This window comes from Puma concolor, chromosome A2 (genome assembly GCF_028749965.1).
Source record: "Puma concolor isolate L17-30 chromosome A2, mPumCon1.1.hap2, whole genome shotgun sequence".
NCBI lineage: Eukaryota > Metazoa > Chordata > Mammalia > Carnivora > Felidae > Puma > Puma concolor.
The window spans coordinates 23,368,970-23,394,075 of record NC_141668.1 but is presented as its reverse complement, the minus strand read 5'-3'; the positions used below and the strand labels follow the sequence as shown (position 1 = coordinate 23,394,075).

Sequence of the window (25,106 nt, the reverse complement as noted above, 5' to 3'; positions counted from 1 at the left end):
AAAGTTAATGCACAGGTGTTCTTGGTACATCACGGATATCAATAGTTTACTTCCAGTTTTATGTGTTGCAAATAGGTCCTCTCAGTTTGAAGTCGGCTTTCTTTTTTTTTTTTCTTTTTTTTTCTTTTTTTTAATTTGAGAGAAAGAGAGAGAGTGCATGCATGCACATGCGAGCTGGGGCAAGAGGCAGAGAGAGAGAGAGGGAGAGAGAGAGAACTTTAAGCAGGCTCCACACTCAGCATGGAGCCTGAGGTGGGGCTTGATCCCATGATCCTGGATCACAACCTGAGCTGAAATCAAGAATCCGATGCTTCCTGGGGCGTCTGGGTGGCTCAGCTGGTTAAATGCCTCACTTCGGTTCAGGTCATGATCTCACAGTTGGTGAGTTCGAGCCCTGCGTCGGGCTCTGTGCTGACAGCTCAGAGCCTGGAGCCTGCTTCGGATTCTGTGTCTGCCTCTCTCTGCCCCTCCTCTCCTCCTACTCTCTCTCTGTCTCTTTATCTCTGTCTCTCTATCTCTGTCTCTGTCTCTCTCTCTCTCAAAAATAAACATTAAAGAGTTGGATGCTTAACCAGCTGAGCCACCCAGGTGCCCCTGAAGTCAGCTTTCTACTCTGTCAAGGGTTTTAAGAACAGAAGTTCTTAAAATTTAATTTAATTTTAATTTTCTTGATTTTATCCATCCTTCCCTCTATGGGAAGGTTTATGTTCTTTTTTTTCCCGTTTGTGTCTTATTTAGAAAAATCATTCCCTATTCCAGTGTCAGGAGATATTCTCTATGTTGTCTTCCAAGTGTGTTATAGTTTTGCCTTTTACATGTAAGTATTTGAATCTACCTCGAGTTGCTTTTTACATGTGGTGCAATAGGGATTTAATTCCAGTTTTTCCATCTATACCTACAAGTGTCCCAGTGACACGTATTGAACGGTCTGTCTGCTTCACAGTAATCTGCCGTGCCGAGTCTGTGAAAAATGAAGTTTCCAAATATGCTTCGGTTTGTTTCTGGGCTCTCTCTGTGCCAATACCATACTGTCTCGATTACCGTAGCTTTATAATATGTTTTCCTGTCTGGCAGAGAAAGTCTTCTGTTCTTCAGGATGGTCTTGACTCTTCTTAGGATGTTTGCTTGTTTGTTCGTTCGTGTTTTTGGTATCCATTTTTATCAGCTTGTGACAGTTGGTGAAATGGTTGGGTTTTTGACCAGAATCGCATTGAGTCTCTAGATCTATCTGGGATAGCTGAAGAATAAATACATGAAGGTTAAACTAAAGGACATCAAAGACAAGAAGATCTCCAAAGCAACCCGGGGTAGGAAAAGATCACCTACTAAGGAACAGTGAATAGACGAATTAATTACCTTTTAACGGTAAAAATGGAAGCCAGAAGACTGTGGGAGGATGTTTCCAATGTGCTGACAGAAAAGCAATAATCAACCTGGAATTGATATCCAGTTAAACTCTTTTAAGAATGAAAGCAAGAGGGGCGCCTGGGTGGCGCAGTCGATTAAGCGTCCGACTTCAGCCAGGTCACGATCTCGCGGTCCGTGAGTTCGAGCCCCGCGTCAGGCTCTGGGCTGATGGCTCAGAGCCTGGAGCCTGTTTCCGATTCTGTGTCTCCCTCTCTCTCTGCCCCTCCCCGGTTCATGCTCTGTCTCTCTGTCCCAAAAATAAATAAACGTTGAAAAAAAAAAAAAAGAATGAAAGCAAGATAACAAAAATTTCAAACAAATGAAAACGGAGACTATCACGAAAGGAAAGTTTTAAGAGCTATACTTCAAGCAGAAGGAAAATGGCCATAGACGCTAGGTATGTTCTTCCAGGAGGAAGATCAAGAACTCTGGGGTTGAGGGAACTCTTCCGGGGGGGACAATTTGCTGACTTCTCTGATGTCTGCCTTTTACTTCTTTTGGGGATCTGTAGATTCTTACTTTCATGCCCACTCAGTGATGTGTTTTAACGTTTATTTATTTTTGAGACAGAGAGAGACAGAGCATGAACGGGGGAGGGGCAGAGAGAGAGGGAGACACAGAATCGGAAGCAGGCTCCAGGTTCTGAGCCATCAGCCCAGAGCCTGACGCGGGGCTCGAACTCGCAGACCGTGAGATCGTGACCTGAGCTGAAGTCGGACGCTTAACCGACTGAGCCACCCAGGCGCCCCTCAGTGATGTGTTTTAAAAGTTATTAAAAATATTTCATCGTATCCAGAATTTTAGTGGATAAAATGTTTCATGGAGGCAGGGTTGTTTGGGTGTCTAAACCACCCACTCACGGGAGGTAAAAGTCCTCCAACAAAACTTCTTTGAGGAAACTCTCCCTGTCTCAGCCTGTGCGGAGTCCTTGTTATCTGTCCTCATGGTAGATTGTATTTTCGCCTTAGAGCACATACGCCAGCTATATTTTTACAATTATTTATATGCTCTTTAAACTAATTGTCTACTCACCCCATTAGAAATCTAAGGTCCAGGTCTGTATTGTTCTCGGTTTTATTCCCATACTTTATTCCTAGTAAGCAAGTGCCTGGCACATTATAGATATGCAGTAGACACTTATTGAGTAAATGATTTGATGAATGATTATTTTTTGGTTAGAAGCCAATATTAGGTATTAAGTCAAGCCCCGCTGTGTGTCTCTGCTTCATATCCAGCCATTGAAGGCCCTGCTTTAGGGCTAATGAATTCCCATAGAACTGTGCCGTGTAATATGATAGCCATCAGCCACCGTGGTATTTAAATCAGTGAAATGAATTAAAATGAAATAAAATAAAAAATTCAATTCCTTAGTCTCACTGGCCACATCTCGAGTGGCTAGTGGCTATCCTATTGGATGGCACAGACACGGAACATTTCCATTATCACAGAAAGTTCTACTGGAAATTCTCAAGAATTCTGAAGTGCTCTTCTCTCTTCCTCTCTTTCTTTTGCTCTTGCTCTCTCTCTCTCTCTCCCTCTCTCTCTCTCTCTCATCCCACCCCTAAACCAAATACAGGGATAGTTGTCTTATTATTAGTGACTTAAATGATGCTTTTGAGCGAGAAGATGCTGGGTACTTTTGGTGCCTAGCACCATCCCGCTTTTTTCTTTTAAATTCCTGAGCTGTTGTTTACTAGGACGTTCTTTTATTCCTGTTTCTACTAAAGCTGAATGTTACTTGGGTGGAAAGCCTAATTGCTTTCTTTTCTAGGTCCTTAAACCCTTTGTTAATGTTTCTGTCTGAGAGTTCCCAAAGCCAGGGTTCTAGGAGAGTTTGGCATGTCTGAACAACTGAACAACTGAATAATGGAGTAGGTCCGGCGGGGTGTGGGAGCAGGGCATTCTGTCAATAAAAGAGCTCCCCTCTCTGCACACATGGCCAGTTAATTGGCCATTCTGGGAAAGTATGGATGGGGAGGGGGGCTTCTGAGAATCGCCGGTGACAGTTAAGTGGCCTTTTGTTGACGTCCTCTGCTGAACAACTTTGTTGGATTTAGTCTCTGCCTTTCCCCCCCCCCCCCCCGCCTCCTGTGGATTTTCTGTTAGATTCATCATTTACCATTCACGCATCATCTTTCACTCTCTCCTTCCAATATGACTGCTTTGTGTGCTGGCCTCCGCTTTATTCCTGCTATTCCCAGCCCATAAAGGGGGCTGTGTGGGCCTTCAGCAGGACTGAGAAATTGACTCTGCTGTCTGTTGAGAACTATAATGATTGCAGTGACCTTCATGTCTGGCAGAAAATCCACTACCTGTGCCGGCATAATGGCGGCCAGCTGAACATAGAGAAAAGGGAGTCTTCACCGAATTCCTTCTCGTGCTATATGTATTTCCTTTGTTCCCCTCTCTGTTCCCTTCTGTCCCCCTTCTCCCCACTGCAACTGGAGTGCTGACCTAAGATGCAGCTGTGACTAAGAGTTAATGCTTGGAAATAATAATACATTCTATTTTGCAGGCTTTGCCAAGCCAGTTCACCCACGTTGTCTCATCTAATATTCCCCCCAACCCCTGTGAGGTAGGGAGGGGAGGTATTATTAACCCCATTTACTGATGAGTAAACTGAGACTTAGAGAGATTAGGGCAGTTGCCCAAGGTCTTTTAGACAGGAAGTGAGCCCATGGTCCCTGTCTCTAAACCCAGCGATCTTTCAATGGCGTCCACACCCTTATGCGGAAGGAGGACGTGGCCCAGGGGAAGCGTGAGCGGATGGGGAGGGAGAAGGAGAGCAAAAGAAAAGAATTAAATGAGGAGGGAGGAACGGAGTGGTTTCCTGGGGCCTTCCAGCTACTCTTCTCTTTCTCCGGAGAAGGAGGACTTGATGTTCACCAGAGGCTGGCCCAGCAAACCTCCAGGGAGGAAGGAAAGCCAAGAGCCTCGTCTTCCTCTTTTCCTCTTTCCTCTTGCCAGGAGAGGATTTGCCTAGCCGTGGGGAGGGGTGGCCCTAGCTCTGTCAAGGCCCTGCGTGTGGGAGCCACATGCTGGGTCTCCCCCAGAGAGAACCTAACGCCCTTCTCAGGCCGGGCCTGCCGGCCTTTAGGTGCTGTCCTGTCCCGAGGCTTCGGCCATGCCTGCGCACGAAGAAATGGCTTGAAGCTCGCCTGAAGGAAGAAGCATGCAGGGGACCCCTGGAGGAGGCGTGGGCCCTGGGCTGTCCCCTGTGGACCGGTGGACGCTCCTGGTCTTCAGCTTTATTCTGGCAGCAGCTTTGGGCCAAATGAATTTCACAGGGTGAGTGGCTGCTCCATAGTGGGAGGAAGGGCTGCTGAGAGCTTGGGGACCAGGTGTGCCAGCAGGGAGGAGGCTGTCTTCCTGGGACCTGGTCAGAGTAGAGGGAGTTGGGACTTCACTTCCCATTCAGGTCCATAATCTCCCACTCTCACACTCAAGGGTGGGACAAGCAGCTGTCTTACTGTCCTTCCCCACAAGAGTTCTTTCTTCTTCTTCTTCTTCTTCTTCTTCTTCTTCTTCTTCTTCTTCTAAGTTTATTTATTTATTTTGAGAGAGAGAGCACGAGTGGGGCAGGGGCAGAGAGAGGAAAGGACAGAGGGAGAATCCCAAGCAGGCTCTGCACTGAGAGCCTGATGCGGGGCTCGAACTCATGAACCAGGAGATCATGACCTGAGCAGAAGTCAGACCCAGGCGCCACCTTCCCCCCCCCCCCCCCCCCCCCCCACAGCATGAGTTCTTAATCTGCAGCCCATGGGGAAGTTTCCAGGGCTCCAAGATTCCCCTGATTCTTGCTTATATGTAAAATTGTTTATCTATTTTTTTTCCTGGGGGGATGGTTTCCTCTGATTTTGAAAAACTTTTTTGAATGTTTATTTATTTATTTTTATTAAAAAAATTTTTTTTAAAGTTTATTTATTTTTGACACAGAGAGAGCGCGTGCGAGCATGAGCTAGAGGAGGGGCAGAGAGAGAGGAGACACAGAATCTGAAGCGGGCTCCAGGCTCCGAGCTGTCAGCACAGAGCCCGAACGCGGGGCTCGAACCCACAAACTGCGAGATCATGACCTGAGCTGAAGTCGGATGCTTAACCGATCTGAGCCATCCAGGCGCCCTGAATGTTTACGTATTTTTGAGAGGAAGAGAGAGGCAGAGCGTGAGTGGGGCAGGGCAGAGAGAGAGAGAGACACAGAATCCGAAGCAGGCCCCAGGATCCCAGCTGTCAGCTGTCAGCACAGAGCCCGACATGGGGCTCGAACTCATGAGCTGTAAGATCATGATCTGAGCTGAAGTCAGATGCCCGACCGACTGAGCCACCCAAGTGCCCCTGGTTTTCTCTGATTCTTAAAGACGTTAGTAACCCCCAGAAGACTCTGTATCCGTACCCATATGGATATAGTATTGTCCTCCTTTGAATACGAATAAGCATTAGGATTTTACCCCAGGCCCTCTAGGGACATGTTACTCAGCTTCCCAGACGTCACCTAATGGAATGACCCCCAAAGTATCCCCATAGTGGTGATTAGAGGGGGTTGGGGGGGGCGGGGGTTCATCCTCCCTGATATCCAAGCCAGTCAGGGAGGGAGTCAGCGGCAATCCCAGGTGGTGAACACCGGAGGTCACGCGCAACAGCCTCTCGCGGCCTCTCCACCGGGATGGGAAGGGCTCAGCTTCCTCTCCTATGTTAGCGTGAGGTTCATCTCCCCTTCCATGTCCTCAAGCTCTTGAGAGAAGGCTGGAAGGGGCACAGGGTTTGGACAGACCATGGCCTTTGGCCCTTGTACGAAGAGCACTCGGGGCCACTGTTGGTCTCCCCTGCCCTCTGTATCTATTCTTTTCTCCCCTTCATTCCTTTGGTTTCCCAGGCCTCCTCCATTCTCCCATATTCCTGTCCCATACTTCCTCCCCTGTCTTGCTGCTGGGTTCATCACTAGTTGTGACGGGCTTTATTTAGTGGCTCGGGTGGTCTGTCCTTGGTCTGGAGCGACCGCTGTCTCATGCTGAAGGACTCGCGTGCTTCCCAGAGTGGCACGTCCTTCTGCTCAGTCTCCTTCAGCCTCCCAGCCTTCCTGCCGGGTCCCCTCAGCCTGGTCCTCAGGGTCCCCTAGCCCAGCCTTCCAGGGAACCGGCTCAGCATCTCCCTCCACCCTCCCTGTGTCTTTCCAGAGACCAGGTTCTTCGAGTCCTGGCTAAAAATGAGAAGCAGCTTTCACTTCTCAGGGATCTGGAGGGCCTGAAGCCCCAGAAGGTGAGGACTCCTCAGGGCTGGGGAGCATGTTCTCCACTTTCTTACAGTGGCCTGCATCTTCAGCCCCCTGTCCTGCTTCCCGAGCCCCAAACCTGCCCCTATCATATCTGCCAAAGATCACAACACCGTGGAAAATCACATGTGGGATCTTCTTCAGGAAAGGTTGGGAACACTCGCCCGGAAAGTTGGGTGGCCTTTCTTGGCCTTCTCCTCTGTCCTAGATGGGGAGCTGCCGAGCAGACCCTGTCAGGGGCCACCTCACAAATGACTGGAGTGTCCGGAAGCCACCCGGGGAGTACATATGTCTCTGGGTGGGATGCCATGTAGTATGCAGACTGGACACGTCGGTTTCCCCCACTGAAACGGCTCCGCTTGGCGAACCTGTGTTTTATTTGGGTTCGTCCCTGTCAGCCTGAGCATTTGTTTCCGAGAACGTTTGTCCTCTGCAAGTATTCCACAATGGAAAACATTTTCTTCAACAGTTACAATAGAAGGGTTTTGTTTCAGGGCTGCTGAAGCAACCAGGTATCCTGTCCCTATTCGTTTGAGTGCCCCTATCTACTAGGACTCGTAACACTATAACAATTCTCTCCCTTTTACAAGTTGGTGAGTAGACGTAGCATTTGGAGGTCATGGGAATGCAGGTCGGTTTCCTCCCCCCTCCCCAGGGCTTGAGGGCAGTGATGCCTCCCCCTTCTGACCAAGGTTCTTGTCCGTGTGAATGCCCCGTATGATGAGCTGTCTCACTTTTAGCAACTGTTTAGGGTTCTTGGGGTCCAGGCGAAGTTGGAGTGAGGCGGGGAGCGAGGGTGCTCGGAATCGGAGGAAGAAACGCAGCTCGGGGGTTTTGTTTGCCCCCATCTCTGTGCTCGGCCTGAGGGTTTTCATTTTGGAACTGGGGCCTTTTTAACTGTCTAAGAGAAGAAGACCGTCTGCCTGTCTAAGGTGCCCACAGGATCATGTATGAGGACACGCGATTAAACACATCCATTTTCCTTTCCTTTGTGGCCAAGGTGGATTTCTGGCGTGGCCCAGCCAGGCCCAGCCTCCCGGTGGATATGAGAGTTCCTTTCTCTGAACTGAAAGACGTCAAAGCTTACCTGGGCTCTCACGGCCTTGCTTACAGCGTCATGATAAAGGACATCCAGGTGAGGTCCTGCCCCAGCACCACGGCTAGGGTTTCACCTTCCACGTGCCTTTCTGGTTTGAGCCCAGCCCAGAGGAAAGCAACCCAGGGCTCACAGTGGACAGGTTTCTAGAGTTCCGTCCGCATTCTTGTGGACCTGCTGTAGAAGGAACGACACCTCACACTTCTCAGAGAATATTTAAAATCTAGGACAGAGCCCACGGTCGGGGGCGGGGGGACGTCCTCCTCGTGTGGTAGTAGCAGTCACTTGTGGACGAGTCCTCTTGTGGGGGGATTTGCAGCTCACAGCAGAGGAGGAGACCAGGGAGGAGGGAGACAGGAGCAAGTAGCTCGGGTCTTTCCTGGGCACCCGGGGGAGGCAGCTCTGGAAGAGTCCCTTTGCTTTTCTGACCATCCCTGCCGTCCTGGCTGTCCCACGACACTTGTCCCACCAGGCTCTCGGTACTAGGAGGTACCAGGCTCCTCTCCCAGGCAGGATTCTCCCAGGGGAATAGCTTTGGGAGGGCTGCACACCAGAGTAGGTAGGACAGAGAGAGCCTTCATCCCGGCCCTGCCAGTGTCCCCACCGGCCCTGGTTGGCGCAGCTTACGGTGTCTTTTCTGAACACCGTGACATTTTATTTCTGTTGTTCTGTCTTCAAGGGTATCCCAAGGAGCCCCCTTCCTAAAGCGCTTCTTGTGGGCACCGCGTGCTGGTTAGGCGCCTCTGGCCGCACCCCTCCACAGATGCTGTGGTGCGCCTGCAGGGTCGCATCCCCAGACATTCCTCCCCAGCCACGGCGCGCCGCAGCTACTCTCTGAGGGCTCTGAGTGTGGGAACCCAGTCTCCCGGAGCGCACACACGTGACATCACATGCCAAGGGATAAATGCATCAGGGGCATTCCTTTCCCGCGAACGCACGGGGCTGGGCCACTTAGATCCATGCACAGACCTTTGTCCCTCATCGGGCACATGTGTTTGCTGCTCAGTGCGTAGGGGTGGCCTCTTTCTCTAATTAATCCCCCACAAACCCAAATGGGGAAACTCCCCGCAGACAAGACAGGGTACCACATCAAAAGAAATAGCACTCAATTCTCATTTTTTGCCCACGCGGGCATCTTCAGGTTCGCATTTCCTCGCTTCCGCCCCGCCCTGAAAGCCCGCAGCATTTAGCCAGCAGATGCGAAGAGGTCTCTCAAAATGTTCTGTTGATTTCTGCACATCAGGAGTGGCCCCAGAGGCACCTCTGAGCCTGCCCCCTGGCTCCTCTGGAGCTGTCCTCTTCACGTTCCTCAACCCGTCCTCCCCTGTCGTCCCCAGGCTGGAATCCCTTCGGGGGGCGCTCTTTACTCCCTGTCAGTAGTAGATGCCCTGGACTGTCTGCCCTAACCCAGCCGGGCAGGATTTTCCCCAACACCTCGCTCTGTCTGCAGTGCATCAAGCTCCGATTGTCATACTTAAGATCCCATTTTGGCTTGGAGGGAGCTGGGGGGGGGGGGGGGTAGGGGAGGCTGCCGTGTTGAGTTGATTTGTGGTGACGAGGGGGAGGGTGTCCAGGAGGAGAGAAGCTCAGAGGTGCTAACAGGAGGGGAAGGCTTTGCACCACTCAGGTTTTTGGCCTCTAGCCTTACATTTCGGTTATTGACGCACGGGCCTAATCTCTTCTGAATCTTCCGGATCTCTCCGCCACAGCGTTTGGCGTAGCCTCTCTTGCACGGCGGGCCCTCAACGGTCTCCACAATGACTCTGTTGGCAGGTTCGGAAAGAGTGTGCCCAGACAGAGGCCTTGCTATTAGGTTGGTCTTTGTCTCCAGGGCCCCCTCTCCTGAGCCCCTCAAGGTCCAGGCTCGGGCCTCTTATCTATCTTTATGCCCTAGCGCCTCCCATGGCACCTGCCACTCGGTTGGGGCTTAATAAATGTTGGTTGAATTCACGGATGCGAGGAAAGGAAGAAGTGAGGGTGTGTTTGCTCCGCAGCACTAGGCTGAGAGGGAGCGTGAAAAACCTTGGTGCCGGCTTCCGGCTTTCGCTTTGGCCAGGGGTGCTGGAGATTTTTGAGGAAGGGAAGTGTCCCCTGCTCCCCGCCCTGCCCCCCCCCCCCCCCAAGCTGTGATCAGACGCGTGCTTGAGGTGGAAGAGCTGGGTTCGTTTGTTCCATCTACTGATATGGAGATACCTACTGTGTGCAAGGTGCAGGAAACACAAAGACAGGAACTCCGGTTCCGGTTCCGTATCCAGGGGAGCCGGGTCGTGGGGGTGGGGGAGTGGAGGGGAGCAAAGCAGTGATTACAATGGAGTGGATGAGCTTGCTGATGGTGCTGATGGCGTGCAGCAGGTTGCTATGGGAGCCGAGGACAAGAGGCTCTGCACGTAGGGAGGCTCTGAGAAGGCGGTAATTACGGTGCGGCTGAAGAGCAGGCGAGGGGGGGACCGGGAGGGGAAGGGCCCCCCCCCGCCCTGTTGGCAGTGAGGCCCGACCAGATCACAAGGGGCATCCTCTGTTGGGTGAAGAGGTCGAGATTTATCCCGAAAAATCATGGGGGAGCCATGGGAGGGCTCTGACGGGATCAGATTTGCATTTAAGAAAAAAAATCCCTCTGACAGTGACAATGTTGAGCTGGGGACAGGAGCAGGGAGAGACTGACAGGCAGGAGGGTGCTGAGGAAATTGCAGTGGGCCAGGCAAGAAATTATCTGATTCCGAGTGAGCTCTATTTGCATTTAATTTTTCTTCACCTCCCCCTTTTTTCTCAGCCCTTTGGTTTTGGTGTTGTTGTTGTTGTTGTTGTTGTTTTTTTCTCTAGGATGAGTCACCATGGAAAAGCTTCACTTGAGCAATCAGCTCTGTGGATTTTAATGGCTTTTTTCTGATTACAAAATTAATAAATATTCATGTTAGATAATTTGGAAAATAGGGGAAAGCACAACGGAGAACACAAAAATCACCCGGGCTCTGAGCATCTAGAGCAAAATGCAATTTAGTGTAAATATTGCTTGGCCAATTTCCCCCTGTCTACTGGATCATTCTCATTAGCATACAAATGTAGCGTTATTTCTCTTACCCCCCAAAATCCTCTCTCGATCCCGTCCCCCCGTCTCCAGCTATCACCCCATTTCTCGGCTTCCCCGTACAGCACAACTCTTGGAAATACGGGCCATACTTGCCACCTCCATCCTTCTCCGTGGGTGGACTGTCCACCCCTCACTTCACCAAAACTGCCCTTGACATTCGTCACCCACAGCTCCTACGTCCAACTCAGTGGCCAACTTTGAGTGCCTGTTGTTCTTCCACCTTATTTAGCACAGCTGGTTGCTCTCTCGTCTTTGAAACATGTCCTGTCTTGGCTTCCGGGACACTGTCCTCTCCTGGATGTTGTCCCGTCTAACTGGCTCTCCTTTGCATGTCATTTTCCTATTTCCCAGTTCTGTCCTTTGACTTCCCCTGGATCCTCTCATTCAAGATCACGGCGTTGGATACCTTCAGCCTCCTGAATATTCCCATACTTGCATCTCCAGCCAGACTCCTACGCTCACCCTGAACTCCAGACTCGGGTCTCCAACCGCCTCTTCCTCATGTCCACCTGCCTGCCTAACGGGCGTCTCAAATGTCACCGTTCCCAACCGAGCACCCCCCCTCAACGTGCTCCTCCACAGCCCTTCTCCATCTCAGGAAATGACAACGCCATCCTTCCGGTCACTCAGACAAGAAGCCTGGAGTTGTCCTCAACTCCTTTCTCGCATCCCACATTCACCAAATCCCGTCAATTCTCCCTTTAAATTGTATTGTACCAGGGCACCTGGCTGGCTCAGTCGGTTGAGCGTCCAGCTTCATCTCAGGTCGTGATCTCACGGTTCGTGAGTTCGCGTCCTGCTGTCAGCACAGAGCCTGCTTCGGGTCCTCTGTCCCCCTCTCTCTGCCCCTCCCCTGCCCCATCCCCTCTTTCTCAAAAATAAACATTAAAAAAGTAAATAAATAAAATGTATCTTACCATTCTATGCTACCACCTTGGGCCAGCACGCCATCAGCCCCACACCTGGATTGTTCTAAGAGTTTTGTAACTGCTGTCCCTAATTCCATCCTTGCCTCCCTGTTGCCTAGTCTCAAAACAGCATTCAGAGGGGTCCTTTAAAATTATTATTATTATATATTATATCCCACTATGTCACTTCTCTGCTTAAAGCCCTCAATGACTTCTTAACTGAGAGTAAAAGCCCAAGTCCTTAAAATGGCCCTGAAGTACAACACCCTCGTCACTGACTGCTCTCCCCTGGCTCGCTCTGCTCCAGAGACCTGGACCTCTTTACTGTTCCTTGAACTTGCCTGACCCATTCCTGCCCAAGGGCCCTTGATGAGATTCACGTCTCGGGGCCTTTGCACTTACTGGTCCTTGTGAGTAGAATGCCGTTTCTGCAGATACCTGCATGACTTATTCCCTTGCTGCTTTCAAAACCTTGTTCACACGTGAGTCACCCCCCAAATTACGATCGCCCTGCCACCCTCCTCTTGCTCCTCCTCATGGCTACGTGCTAGGCGACACTCCAAGCATTTTACATGTATTAACCCCTCTAAGCCTCACGGGAACCCCTTAAAGAATGTGCTCAAGGGTGTGATAACGTGACCCCCATGTTTGAAGGCCCAGAGAGAGATGAATACTTTGGTAAACTGAGGCCCAGAGAGATTAGTGCCCCGTTAGTGATGGCGTCGAGATTTAACCAGAGGCAGCCTGGCCCCGGGGCCCTGAACTCTTTGCTCCTGAGCCATCTGCTTCCTCCACAGTTGTCACTGTTGTTTGTGTGGGTGGTTTTAACTCTGCCTTTGGGGCAGTGAAGCCACCCGTTCAGCCTTGACCTCTGAGGGGGTCCACGCTAAGAACCCCCGGGTCTGTAGCCACCCACCACGTAGGCACAGACTGCATTTGCTACCAGCCACGCAGCTGCTACTGCAAATGTTGGGCCTGTTAGAGAAGGCCAGGGACACATGAGGAGAGGTGACTGCTGCTGTCACGGAGCGGGGGTGGGGGCGGGGGGGTGGGGAGATGCTCCCCGTTCACCGTCCCCCGGAGCCGTGTCCATTTTACGTCTGCGCGGCTGGAGTTCAGCGGCCGAGTGCTGGTTCCCTTCAGGCGTCAGCTTCGCCCTTCCTGGGCCTCCCGTGGCCTCCTGCCCTCCTCCATCCTGGAGGTGCTGTTCTTTGCTTAATGTTCCCGTCCTTCCTCACCCCTGTCATAAATTAATTCACACCAAGGTATTACTTTCCTTGTCAGGTTATGGCTTCCAGGGAGGCAAATGGCTTGCTTCTGAGCCGTTTCTTTTTTGTCTCTGAGAAGCCTGACAGGGCTGTAATTAGGCTTCCCTGAGCCTGTGGCAAGACTGCGTTCTCAGTTCTCCCCTCTCCCCTCTCGGCCTTGTGAAGGGAGCCAACATCTGTGTATTTTTCAGGCCAGGGTAGATTAGCGTTCTTGGCATTGGGGCCCAGCTGTGAGGGCTGAGCATTCCCAATTTGTGAGCGGGTGTCACATCCATTCACAGGGCTGTGAGGGTGTTTGGAAAGTTATTTGCAGTTTGGTGCCCATTTCCCATTTGCCCCCAAGCCGTTCTGTGGAACAAAGAATGGCCTCCTGGGAGCTGTTTGCTGCTGTGGGTGTCCCTGGGCTGTGGGAAGAGCTTCCCAATTTCTCCTCCCTGTCCTCCACCTTTTCCCACCGCCTCGGGTCCTCCGCCAGTCCCTAGGAAGTTCATCTCGGTGGGACTGGAGGGGGACTTCTGGGTGCACCAGCCCCGGGCTGCCGGCTCCCTGCGGCTGCTCACCACAGCTGGTAGTGCCCGGCCCAAAGTGATGGGCACACACTGGTCACGGTGGGCTGCTGAGATTTCCGTTGGTTTCCTGGGAGAAGACAAGTCCCTTTTGTTAGAGTGTCCCGGGGTGGTGCCTGTGCCAGCAAGGGTCAAGGCTCCTCCAGGCTTCCTTACTTGCCCAGCAATCCCAGCTTTGCCCAAGTGGGAATGTATCCAGCTTAGCTAATTCAGCCAGAAAACATTGCAATCACAATTGCCTAACGTGTGGTCGGTGCTCAAAAAGAAAAGAAAATGAGGCCCAAGCAACGATTTCCAGTCCCATTTTTAAATCTGTGAACTTGAGGGTTGTGAGCAAGCTGACTGGGGCAGCACGGTGAGTGGGCACTGGACAACGGCCTCGTCTGCGGGGATGGTGGTGATGCCTCTTTTCCAGCCCTGGGACTGAAGAGTCCATGGCTGCTACTTTATTTTAGCCATTGGGCCTTTTTGTTTTTGTTTTAGTATTATTTATTCATTAGAAGATTTTACTTATTGAAGCAGTAGAAGCATGCCGCCAAAATATAAAAATAGGGAACATTTAAAAATTGCTTGAAATCATAATCTTTCTATCCTAACAAGCATTGTTTTCATAGTGGTATTTTCTGACATTTTACTGTCTTATTTTTCTATGCTCAGGGTATTGCTTTTTTGTTATTTTTTTCAAATAGTTTTTTAAAATGTTTTACTTTTATTTGTTTTGAGAGAAAGAGAAAGAAAGCAAGTACAAGTTGTGGAGAAGCAGAGAGAGAGAGAGAGAGAGAGAGAGAGAGAGAGAGAGAGAGAATCCCAAGCAGGCTCTGTGCTGTGAGCGCGCAGCCCGACGTGGGGCTCGATCCCATGAACCATGAGATCATGATCTGAGCCAAATTCAAGAGTTGGACTCTCAACTGACTAAGCCACCCAGACACCACATTTTTTTGTTATTTCAGAACACCTTTTAATTGCAAGAAGAGTATGATGGATTTTTCACCTGTTGTTAACATTTTACACATTTTCTTGCCCTCTCTGTACATACACACACATATACATACCTACACACACACACAGATAAACATACAGTTGACCCTTGAACAACCTGGGTTTGAACTGTGTGGATATACATGGATTTTTTTTTTTAATAAATACAGTACAGTACTCTAAATGTATTTTCTCTTTCTTATGATTTTCTTACTAATATTTTCTTTTCTGTAGCTTGTTTTATTGTAAGAATACAATATATAACACATATAACATACAAAATATGTGTTAATTGTCTGTTTATGCTATTGGTAAGGCTTCTGGCCAACAGCAGGCTATTAGTAGTTAGGTTTTTTGGAAGTCAAAAGTTATGTGTGGATTTTCAACTGTGGGAGAGTTGGTGCCCCTAACCCTCTCATTGTTCAAGGGTCAACAGTATATACCTATAGGTATGTATATCTATCTATGTGTGTGTATATATGTTTGTTATTTAGTATTACATATAATACATACATTTATTATTCTTATTCACCTTTAGTTTTGATAGCTAGCCAGCCTTAAGGAACCCAAGGCTAGGAATAGGATGTCTGGGTTCTTACCTCACCTTTGCCCCTTGTTGGCTTTGCCATTAAGTCCCTTCACCTCTCCAATCTGTTTTATCTCTGAAACATGAATAGTGAAGTCCTGCCTTGTCATTTGGTCATCTGACCAGACCAATGGAGACAATGAGGATAAGGATGCCTGGTAAACTGAAAGGCTCTGCCTGAAGCAAGACATCATCAAGACTCCCTTGTGTGACTTTGGGTTGAGGTCTTCTGCTTTCCCAGCACCCTTTGTGGCAGAGAGGCCTAGGCACTTCCCATGCTGCTGGTCAGTGCAGAGTCCTGGGGTGCCTCTATCCCTGGGTGCCAGTGTAAGGGTATAAGCCTGGGGTGAAGGGCACTTGCCCACCTCACTGAATCCCAAGCTGGGAAAAGTGTCCCAGAATGATGGGGGAGGGCAACCCAATCCAACCGTACGCCCTCTCCATGGTCAGTGGGAAGTCCTGCGTGTGGGCAGAGTACCAACTCCAAATGATACCCAGGACATTGCTTTTGGTTCATCCATACTTGTGTTTAAGAGGCAGTTAAGACAGTAAGTAAAAGATTGTTGGCATATTAGTTCTGTAATTATTTGGATCAGCTTGCTCCATAGCTGGTTTCCCAAATGGCCTGGATATCAATTGTGTAGGCTACCCCCCGGGGGTAGAGTAGAGTGGGTCAGGGCGGCCCTCTGCTCCCCCAGGGGGTCAGCTTGAGCCTTGACTCAGCAGTGTTCATAGAGGGCAAAAACAATGTTGGCAATAGATCACGAGCACTCTTCTAAAATACTTTCATATCCCTTATTACATTTTATCCTATGAGCTGGGCAGGGCATACTGCTATCCTAATTTCCATGCTGAGGAAACTAAGACCAAGGCTCCACAGCAAGTTGGTGGCAGACTTGGAATGCAGCTCTCCGGACCCCTCGCCCCGTGCTCATTTGGGAAACGGAGGCATGAACACCAGCTGGCCAAGCAGAATCATCCAGCAACCGGCATCTCCTCCCATTGCGCAGCTCACACTCATGGTGGCTCGTTCTCCTGTGTCGGTGGTGTCTTTGTGCGCGGCCCAGCCGATGCGGGGTTCGGAAGAGGCCTGCCTGGCCCGGTTCTCCCCTTCCCTTCCAGTATGTGCTCTTGTCTCCTAGGTGCTGCTGGATGAGGAGAGAGAAGCCATGGCCAAATCCCGCCGGTTGGAGCGTAGCACCAGCAGCTTTAGTTATGCCTCTTACCACACCCTGGAGGAGGTAGGTCTGCCCAGTTGCGCTCCGGGCTCTCTTGTCCCTTTGGGCCCTCAGGGTCTCCCGACTCAGGCAGAGACTAATGAAAGACTCTGAGGTCCACGGGAGAGTGTGAAATGACTCTTGGGGAGTCTCTGGAGAGCAGAGCAGACACTGGGTGAAGGTCTGTCAGACAGACATCTTCAAACAGGTCCAGAAGCCAGGATCCATATAGGGATAGAGAGAACTCAACAGTACAGCCCAGGGCAGGTCCGGGACTGAGGAAAGGTCTACTAGGCAGAACACTGAGGTAGGGATGCATCACTGGCCAGAGCAGAGCAGGTAGTGGCATCTCCAAATCCAGCACTGTGGCTGGGGACTCAGGGGTCTTGACTTCTCCACAAGCATTTCTGGTGTCAAGTGGCCCCAGCTGTGGGTCCTGGAGCATCGAAGGGACAGGAAGCCAGGCACATTGGAGAGCCATTTTGTAGAATAGAACAGAGTTGCCTCAGTTGGAGACAATTCTTGCTCCCAGTTACAGCCCGCCTTTCTGGACACCCAGCCCAGAAAGAAACTCAAGGCATAGGTTCCATTTTCATGAAAAAGATGCGATGGGATTGATATTGTCCCCTCTGGTATCACTGTCATTACTCTCCCGTTTCACATGGCCTGGAATAGAAGATCCATTTTTTCCCATATGTTTGGTAATTCAATTATGTACATTGAAAGAGTGAGGGAAGGGGTTAATATGGCCTGTCAGTATTTATTGACATCCGAGATAAATAGTCCTGCCTTCAAACAGCTTAGAATCTCTAAGGGCCGAGAAGACCAAAACAGCTGGGTCGGTGGGGTCTGTCAAACGGACTGAATGGGCCAAGAGAGTGGAAGCAAGAGAAACTTCCACCCTGAGAGCCTTGCAGGTTGACCCTGGGGACTGGGTAGGGTGAGGACACTCCTCTTCCAGAAAGAGGCTCAGCTCTGCACAGGGCCAGTTGCCTTCGACACCAGCTCCGCATCTTTGATGTGTGCAATTCTCCCGCTGGGTCCTTTTAGACCCTCAAGGGAGGTGGGACAGCACCGGGAGGGTGGGGTGGGGGAAGGAGGATATCCGGGGAGAGCCTGGGCCCCGCCCCTCCATGCCTCCCTGCCGGTCTGACAAATTTCATTCCTTTCAGATATATAGCTGGATCGACAACTTTGTGGCCGAGCACTCAGATATAGTCTCAAAAATTCGGATTGGCCACAGCTTTGAAAATCGGTCCATTGTTGTCCTGAAGGTAAAAGCGGGCAGTGTTGACCACCAGACTCTACAGTGAGAGCCCCTGGCATAAGACTGAACTCACATAGGGTTCAGGGTGGGAGTTTTAGGGACAGAGAAGATGTGTATACTCCTGCCCTGAGGTGACCCACAGCTTTGGGGCTGTGGTGTTCAGGGACCTACTCTCGTAGGTATGGACAGGTGATGGTGCAGCGACCTGGCAGGTCCTGGGTCAGGAAGTAGGTGGGAGGGTTGCAAAGGAGATGGAATTGCAGGGTGGTGGTCATCACCCTGGTCTTGGGAGGTGAATGTGGGTGAGTCAGCATTCTCCCTATTCCCTCGGTTGCTTCATCTGTGAAATGGGAAGGGAGATAAATAGAGGCCTCATTTACAAATGATTGAGGTCATCTGGCTCAGGCAGCCCCACAGATAGGCCCGAGTCTGTGGGGAGACCTCCCAGCCCTTCACGGGGGCCACTGGAAACAGTTGGAGCAAACTTGACGGCGGCAATGGCCTTGGTCATGAAGAAGGCAGGATAGGTAGGAGTGTGGAGTCGAGCCAAGCCAAAAACAAGTCTTAGTATGTGCCCTAAAGGACCCCCTCAAGGCACTTGACGTCCAGCTCTCAGACAAGACGGCGCTCCAGCTCTCGACAGCCCTGGGGTACTCTTCCAGAGGGCCAAGTGTTCTCATCTAACTTGGGACTTGACCTCTTCATTCCCTGCTTTGATTTCCCCCAGGGGCTGTCCGTGTCCCCTCTTTAATGTGGTCTAGGACCTTGCTACTCAGAGTGGGGTCCTGGCACCTGCAGCAGCACCCCCGGGAGCCCGTTAGAAATGCCCAACCACAGACCCCTCCCCAGACCTACTGACTGAGAATCTGCATTTTCGTAAGATGCCGGGGGATTCGTGTACCCTTTAAAGTTTGAGAAACACTAGTCTCAGACACTTTCAAGCCTGGGAAGCTCTGTGCTTCCAGCTGGATCACCTTGCTTCCCCAGTGCACCGCTGTGTCACCGGGGCTCCCACACGTGTGCACTTCATGGACCCATGCACAAGTCCCTGCATATACAGCCCCTGTCTCGGGACACAGGGCCGCCCCAGGCAGTGCCCATACACCTGGGGCCACCTTCTGGGAGCCTAGGGACAGCTCTGTAGCTGTCTCCGTTCAAACCTGTTGGGGACCCGGTGCTTTTACCCAGTTTAGCACTGGAGGACCTCAGCGCCGGGCCATCTGGATTGACACTGGAATCCACTCCCGGGAGTGGATCACCCATGCCACTGGCATCTGGACCGCCAAGAAGGTCAGCACAGATGATGGGGGTGGGGCTGGGGTGGCGGCTACTCGACTATTTTAGGGCGCCCCTGGTTGCAAGATTGTACTTGGCTTGTTTAAACCTCGGGGGCTCTCTACTCTCCTGTCCTTTGGAACAGCTGCCACGCGCTCTGGCCTTTTGCAGCGCAGCGCCCACATCCACCCTCCGCCTTCTAGTTGTTTAACCTCCAAGCCCACAAAGAATGTATCTGATGGCCTGATGCCACCCCTGCCTGCGGCCACTGGCTGTGCAGAAGTCCTGATCTACCTCAGAGGAGGGCCTGCCCGCGCCTCCCATCCCTCACCCTGTACCCACTCTGCCCTGGCCTGCAGATTGTCACTGAATATGGCAAAGACCGCACGCTGACGAACCTACTGAACGCCATGGACATCTTCATGGAGATCGTCACCAACCCTGATGGGTTTGCGTTTACCCACAGCATGGTCAGGACATTCGGGAGGGAGAGGGTCAGGGGTCAGGGTCAGCTCTGGGGGGCGGGGCGTGCAGGAACGGTCACTGTGGCTTTGGGAAGCTGAGCTGAGGTTCGCTGGGGGCTGGCTCCTCAGGGGCTCCTGGTGGAGAGTCTCACGAAGGCAGGCAGGTGACTCAGGTACTGCAGCTGCGACTCAACCCCTGTCCTGCTGCCCAGGGAAGGCCACTGTTGGTAGCCTGTCCTCGGGCCTCCCCCCACACCACAGCTTTAACCATAGGTGATCTGCAGTCTTGGCCCAGCCTCGTAGCAGCCCCATCCTGCCCTAGACATTCCTTCCTTTTGCCCCTCTCTGTCCCACCAGACACCCCCACCCCTTCCTAGGACAGGATGTCGGAGGCTTCCATCCCTGGGAAAGGGGTGAATGTCCCCCGCCCTGGGCTTTTCAGAACCGCCTGTGGCGGAAGAACAAGTCCACCAGACCTGGAATCTTCTGCATCGGTGTGGATCTTAACAGGAACTGGAAGTCAGGTTTTGGAGGTATGGTAATCTGCTGGACCTGGGGGCAGGGCTGGAGAAGGATGTCTTGGCACGTCTCTCACGCAGTCAGGTTATGTGGACTCATAACCGGGAGAGGCAATGTAGTTAGTTAATGCGAGTGAGTCATGGCAGGAACAGGCAAGCACACGCCTAGGATTGGCTGTGCGATATGGGGAGGGGTTGCACATGCGTGGGCAACGTACGCATCTGCTCCAGCTTCGTGGGAAACGCGGGAAACGGCTCCTTGCTGCAGGGGTCAAATCCTAAATATGGCAGGGAAAGGTACAAGAGAGTCTTCAGGTTGTCCCTTCAGGAGGGACAGGATAGTCTTGCTGGTTGTTCAAACCCTAGAGTTTATATGCCCCCCAGATCTCTCCAGCCCTTCCTTGTAGGGAGCCCACCAAGAGAAAATGCCTTCAAACTCATTTCCCGAGAGTCATGACCTGAAATTTGCCCTCTGGGGAGGCCAGAACAGTAGTTTAAATCTAAAATAAGCCAAGTTCTTATCACTGACACTGTCTTGAGCCTGGTTTTTACTTGCGGCCCAGTTGCTTCGTAATCCTGGGCTGATGGACTGGTGCGTATCTGCAGGGCCGTATTTCTTCCAGGCAGAGGTGGGCAGCTTCCTCTCAAGTTCTTGGTGTTCTTCCTGATTATCACCCTTACCACACCGGGGACGTAGGGATTAGATGGGGAAACTGAGGTCTCCAGAAAGCCTCGGGACTAGTTATGTGGACCCTGGGAATGCAGCGATTTGATGAATGGGATCCTGGGTCTAGCCAAGACAGGTTGCGTGGGCACCCCCTATTCTGGGGGTGTGGTGGGGTCGGAGTTTGGCTCCACAGGAGGCAGTGCCATTGCCGTTGAAAAGCAGATCCGCAGATGGATGGCCAGACCAATGAGACAGAACATTGTAGATCTGCCCATCACTGAAAATCTAGCTTCTTTCAGTCTGTTTTCATTGAAAAATAAGCATCTAAAGCATCCAGAGCAAGGCGCTCAGCCCATGGTGTGGGGGCTTCCTGAGGATCTGGCACTGTGTGTGTAACCACTTGTGTAAGGGAACACAACCGTGTAAAAATGGGTGTTTTCCCCTTCAAATGACCAGCCCCTTTGCCCCAAGTTGCAATCCGCGAGGGCCCCTCAGAACCGGCTGAAGGGAGTACCCATGGACCCTGAGACAGACTGGCTAGCAGAAAGACAAATTACCTTTTAAAGAAAATAACTTTTGTGTGTTTCACCACAGGGGGCTGGAGGAAATCAGTATATATACAATGTAAAAAAAAAAAAAAAAAAAAATGTATGGAAAAAAAAAAAAAAAAAGCCCAGAGGGGACAAAAAGCTCCCGTAATCCCACCACCCAAAGATTACTGCTTTTAATAATTTACCATGTCCTTCCAGAGATTTCCCCTTGCTACAAATTACATTTTCAGAGAAGGAAAAATAAATAGCTAATGAATCCATTAGCAGGTACTTGTGACACAGGCAGGCTCAGAGGACTTTGACTATGAACGTCAGAGAGAGGCAGGCAGCTAATTCCCATTTGGTCAGGGGAAGATTAGTTTATGCTGCTTAGCTCAAACCAGAACTAATGGCCTGAAGTGTTTCTCCATATTTGGGCAAAGCCACCTGGTCGTTGGCAGGGGAACCGCTTTCCTTGCGTGGGCTGCAAACGCAGACAAAGCTTTCAGCCTCCCCCGCTCTGCTCATCTGTTGCTGTTTGTCATTCATCAAGTGTAGCAGGTGCAGAAGCTCCCGGCAGACACAACAAACAGGGCCACTGTCCAGCCTGTGGGGCCGCTCCTCACCCTTGCTTCCTGCAGGCACATCCCCTTCTCACCAGGGTCCCTGCCCCGGGCGAGGACCCGCAGACCGAGGGGGTCTCACTCCCCGGTGACAGAATTGCCTCCGGGCCTGCCTGTGGACAGAAATAGTGTGTGTCTGGGTTGGTGACTCAGGCTGGAAGATTTTGTTTATGGTTTTATCATTGCCTTAATTTAATTGCTGCATAATGAGTAATCTGTAGACCATCCCTCCCACTCACGCTGCCCTCCCCTGCGCTCTTGGGGAGGACCGGTTTGCTGCAATCCTAGTGCAGCATCCGAACCAGTCCGTGGGCCAGGGCCCCCAGTCCTCGGGCCAGTGCACTGCCCTGAGGGTCTGGGGGCGGGGGGTCCTCTGGCATCCTTGGGAGGCTCCAGAAGTTGGGGTGATCCCTGACCTCTGCATTGGGCTTGTGCGCAATCATTTCAGGAAGGAGGAAGAAGAGGAAGAACAGGGATGGCTCCTTCCAAATAACCCCCAAATCTTGACCAACCCACAGCCCAGCCCCCCATGACGTGGCCCCTGGGGAGGGCAGGCAGACAGAAGAGGAAGAAAAGAAATGGAGAGCAAAGAATCTAGGAGATAGGGGCAAGTGAAATTTGCAAACAGAATAGAAGGTCAGTTCCTCTTTGTCCTCTCCCCCAACTTAGGTCCCCAAGAAGAATTGTCAAAGGCTCTTTACATCTGTGGCTCCCAGACCAGCTTCAGGCAGCTATGGGGATCTAGTCTCTCTCTTTTTGGCCCCAAGTTCATGTTGCTCCTGGGGCCACAGCTGTGGCAAAGCTTGAGCAGATGCTAAGTCTGAGCGCTCAACTGACCAAGTTTTCCGCATGGCAGTGGACAGTCGGCACAGAAGGGTCAGCTCATAGGGGTGGCTGCTCATTGAGGAAGCCAGGGTTGGAGACCTAGAGTTTCTTCTGAAGGCAGCTGCCGAAGAAGGCCCACTTTTCTAATGGAACAAGTGAGGACTTAACCAAAGGACAAGCCAGTGAAAGCTCTCTACAGGGCAAGAGAGTCGCTGAGTCGTGGTGTGGTTGGCCCTCTAAGACTAGGGTTTGTGATAAATACCCATCCAAATCTCAGTGGCTTAATATAGTAAAAGTTTGCTTTTCATGCACAGGAAGCTCAATGTGGGTAGGTGACTCTCCTTGGCAGCTTTCTCCCAATCGTGAGAGAAGGATCCGGGATGCTTCCTCCATCTAGAGGTTTTTGCTTTCAACCACATAGACTGAGGAGAGTGTGGAGAAGTCATGCCTGCTCTTACGAGCCTCCAGCTAGAAGTGACACCTCATTACTGCTCACATTCTCATTGGCCGGAAGTGGTCACATGGCCTCAACCAAACTGCAAAGGAGGCTGGGAAATGTGGAGGAGTAGCTGGATATTTTGTGAGCATTGAGTGTCTTTCCCAAGCCTTGGAATTTGAAGCCTCTGGGTGCTTTTATTTTTCTTCCAGGAAATGGTTCTAATAACAACCCCTGCTCTGAGACTTATCGTGGGCCCTCCCCTCAGTCGGAGCCAGAGGTGGCTGCCATCGTGGACTTCATCACATCCCATGGGAACATCAAGGCTCTGATCTCCATTCACAGCTACTCTCAGATGCTCATGTACCCTTACGGCCACTCACCGGAGCCTGTTCCAAACCAGAAGGAGTTGGTGAGCTTGGCTGCTGGGGGCTCGGGGGAGGCATCAGGCAGGCTCCCACAGGGTTGAGGCCCTCACTCTGAAACAAGGGTCTGGACCAGTTGACCCCATGGTAGGAAGGAGAGGAGAGCTTGTTGTGCTCACATGTGGTCAAGTTCAAAGCCGGAGGTGCTGTGCTCCCTTCTCATGAGAGTCATCTACATATCCAACTTCCAGGACTCCTGAGTTCCCGTTTCTCAGCAGCTGGTGAGGGTGTGGGAGCACGGGAGCCCCGGCCTCTCACCCTCTGGATGTAATCTCACAGTACGATCTTGCCAAGGACGCAGCGCAGGCCCTGTATGAGGTCCACGGGATCCAGTACATTTATGGCAGCATCAGCACCACCCTCTGTGAGTGAGCCTTCCCCTGGCTGCTGCTTTCGGCACCACATCCACCGGGGGGGGGGGGGGTGGGGGGGGTGGGGGGGTGGGGGGGGTGGGCGGGTGCAGTCTCTTCGCCGACTGGCAGCACTGGTTGGCCACAGGGCCATAGGTCTGACCGGGCTGAGTCAGAGCTGGTTTCCAATCGGAATAGAGGGGTGAGTGGTGGCACCCAGAAACAGGCAGCTGCTTCTCTGCAGCACTAATTAATGCCCAGCTCCCGATGCCTGGCTCTGTGATGGTCCCTGAGAGAGGAGATCTTAAGGGTGGTGGCCTTGAGGAGCTTTCCCTTTGCCGGGGGGAGAGAATGGGGAGAGAGGGCAGGGGGTGGCCCAGGTTGAGGCCTGGGTCAGGAAGCTTGATGTTGTCCGGGGTGAGTTGGGGTCAAGCTCCCAGGGCCCACTTACCACTTAGGATGCCTCTTAGCAAAACACCCTATTCTTCCTTTGGGGGGGGGGGCATTTCTTTGCCCTTTTTTTTTTTTTTTAATTTTTTTTCATTGCCCTTTTACATCCAGATGTGGCCAGCGGGATCACTGTCGACTGGGCCTATGACAATGGCATCAAGTTCTCCTTCACCTTCGAGCTCCGGGACACGGGGCGCTATGGCTTCCTGCTGCCGGCCTCCCAGATCATCCCCACGGCCCAGGAGACATGGCTGGCGCTTCGGACCATCATGGAGCACACCTTGAATCACCCCTACTAGCAACACCACCGAGGGCAGAGCGGGAAGATTCATTCCCTTCCCCGAGGACTGGGGCTCCTCCTGAAACCCAAGTGATGCCTCCTGTTCCCCACACCCCAACCTTGACCCCTTAGGAGATAAATACAAGTTTGAACAGGCTTGATGGCCTCTGGGGCTGGCCACTAACCCCTTTGGGCTCGCATTGAGGAGGGGAGAGGGGCACTTGAAACGCCTCTTCAGTCCCCAGGTACTCAGGAGGGTTGAGGGGCCAGCCGACCTTACACTTGCTCATCCTGCAAATGTGGGTCCTCCAGGCCCATGGCAGACAACTCACCTGCTGGGGGCTGCTAGTAGGCACATTGTCCCCTTGGTGTTTACATCCTAAGATGATCCTGGAGGGGACAATGTTTGATCAAAAGCAGTGGCTCTCCGGTGGCGACATTTCCGGCACCTTGAGGGAGAGGTGGGGACAGGCAGGCAGCTTCCTCCTCTTCTTGCTTCATTTCATATGTTGGTAGGGGTCAGGGGTTCATTTCAGACTCCCCCTCTTTGAAGATCCCATTCACCCTCTAAAGGAGAGTGAACAAGTCACTGGTTTGTGACCTGCGCCTCCTGGGC

The 25,106-nt window shown here is 51.7% G+C and overlaps 1 protein-coding gene across 1 annotated transcript; it reads left to right on the top strand.

The window, feature by feature from the left end:
* The first annotated feature begins 1,697 nt into the window (after nt 1-1,697).
* Nucleotides 1,698-24,647, top strand: CPA5 (carboxypeptidase A5). The gene is made up of 12 exons (XM_086690113.1): nt 1,698-3,982; nt 4,484-4,695; nt 6,579-6,660; nt 7,674-7,808; nt 16,306-16,404; nt 17,553-17,654; nt 18,836-18,937; nt 19,282-19,392; nt 19,829-19,919; nt 23,198-23,397; nt 23,690-23,774; nt 24,322-24,647. Exons 2-12 carry the CDS (start codon nt 4,580-4,582, stop codon nt 24,507-24,509), a joined length of 1,311 nt encoding a protein of 436 aa, XP_086546239.1. The 5' UTR covers nt 1,698-3,982; nt 4,484-4,579; the 3' UTR covers nt 24,510-24,647.
* Nucleotides 24,648-25,106: the final 459 nt, after the last annotated feature.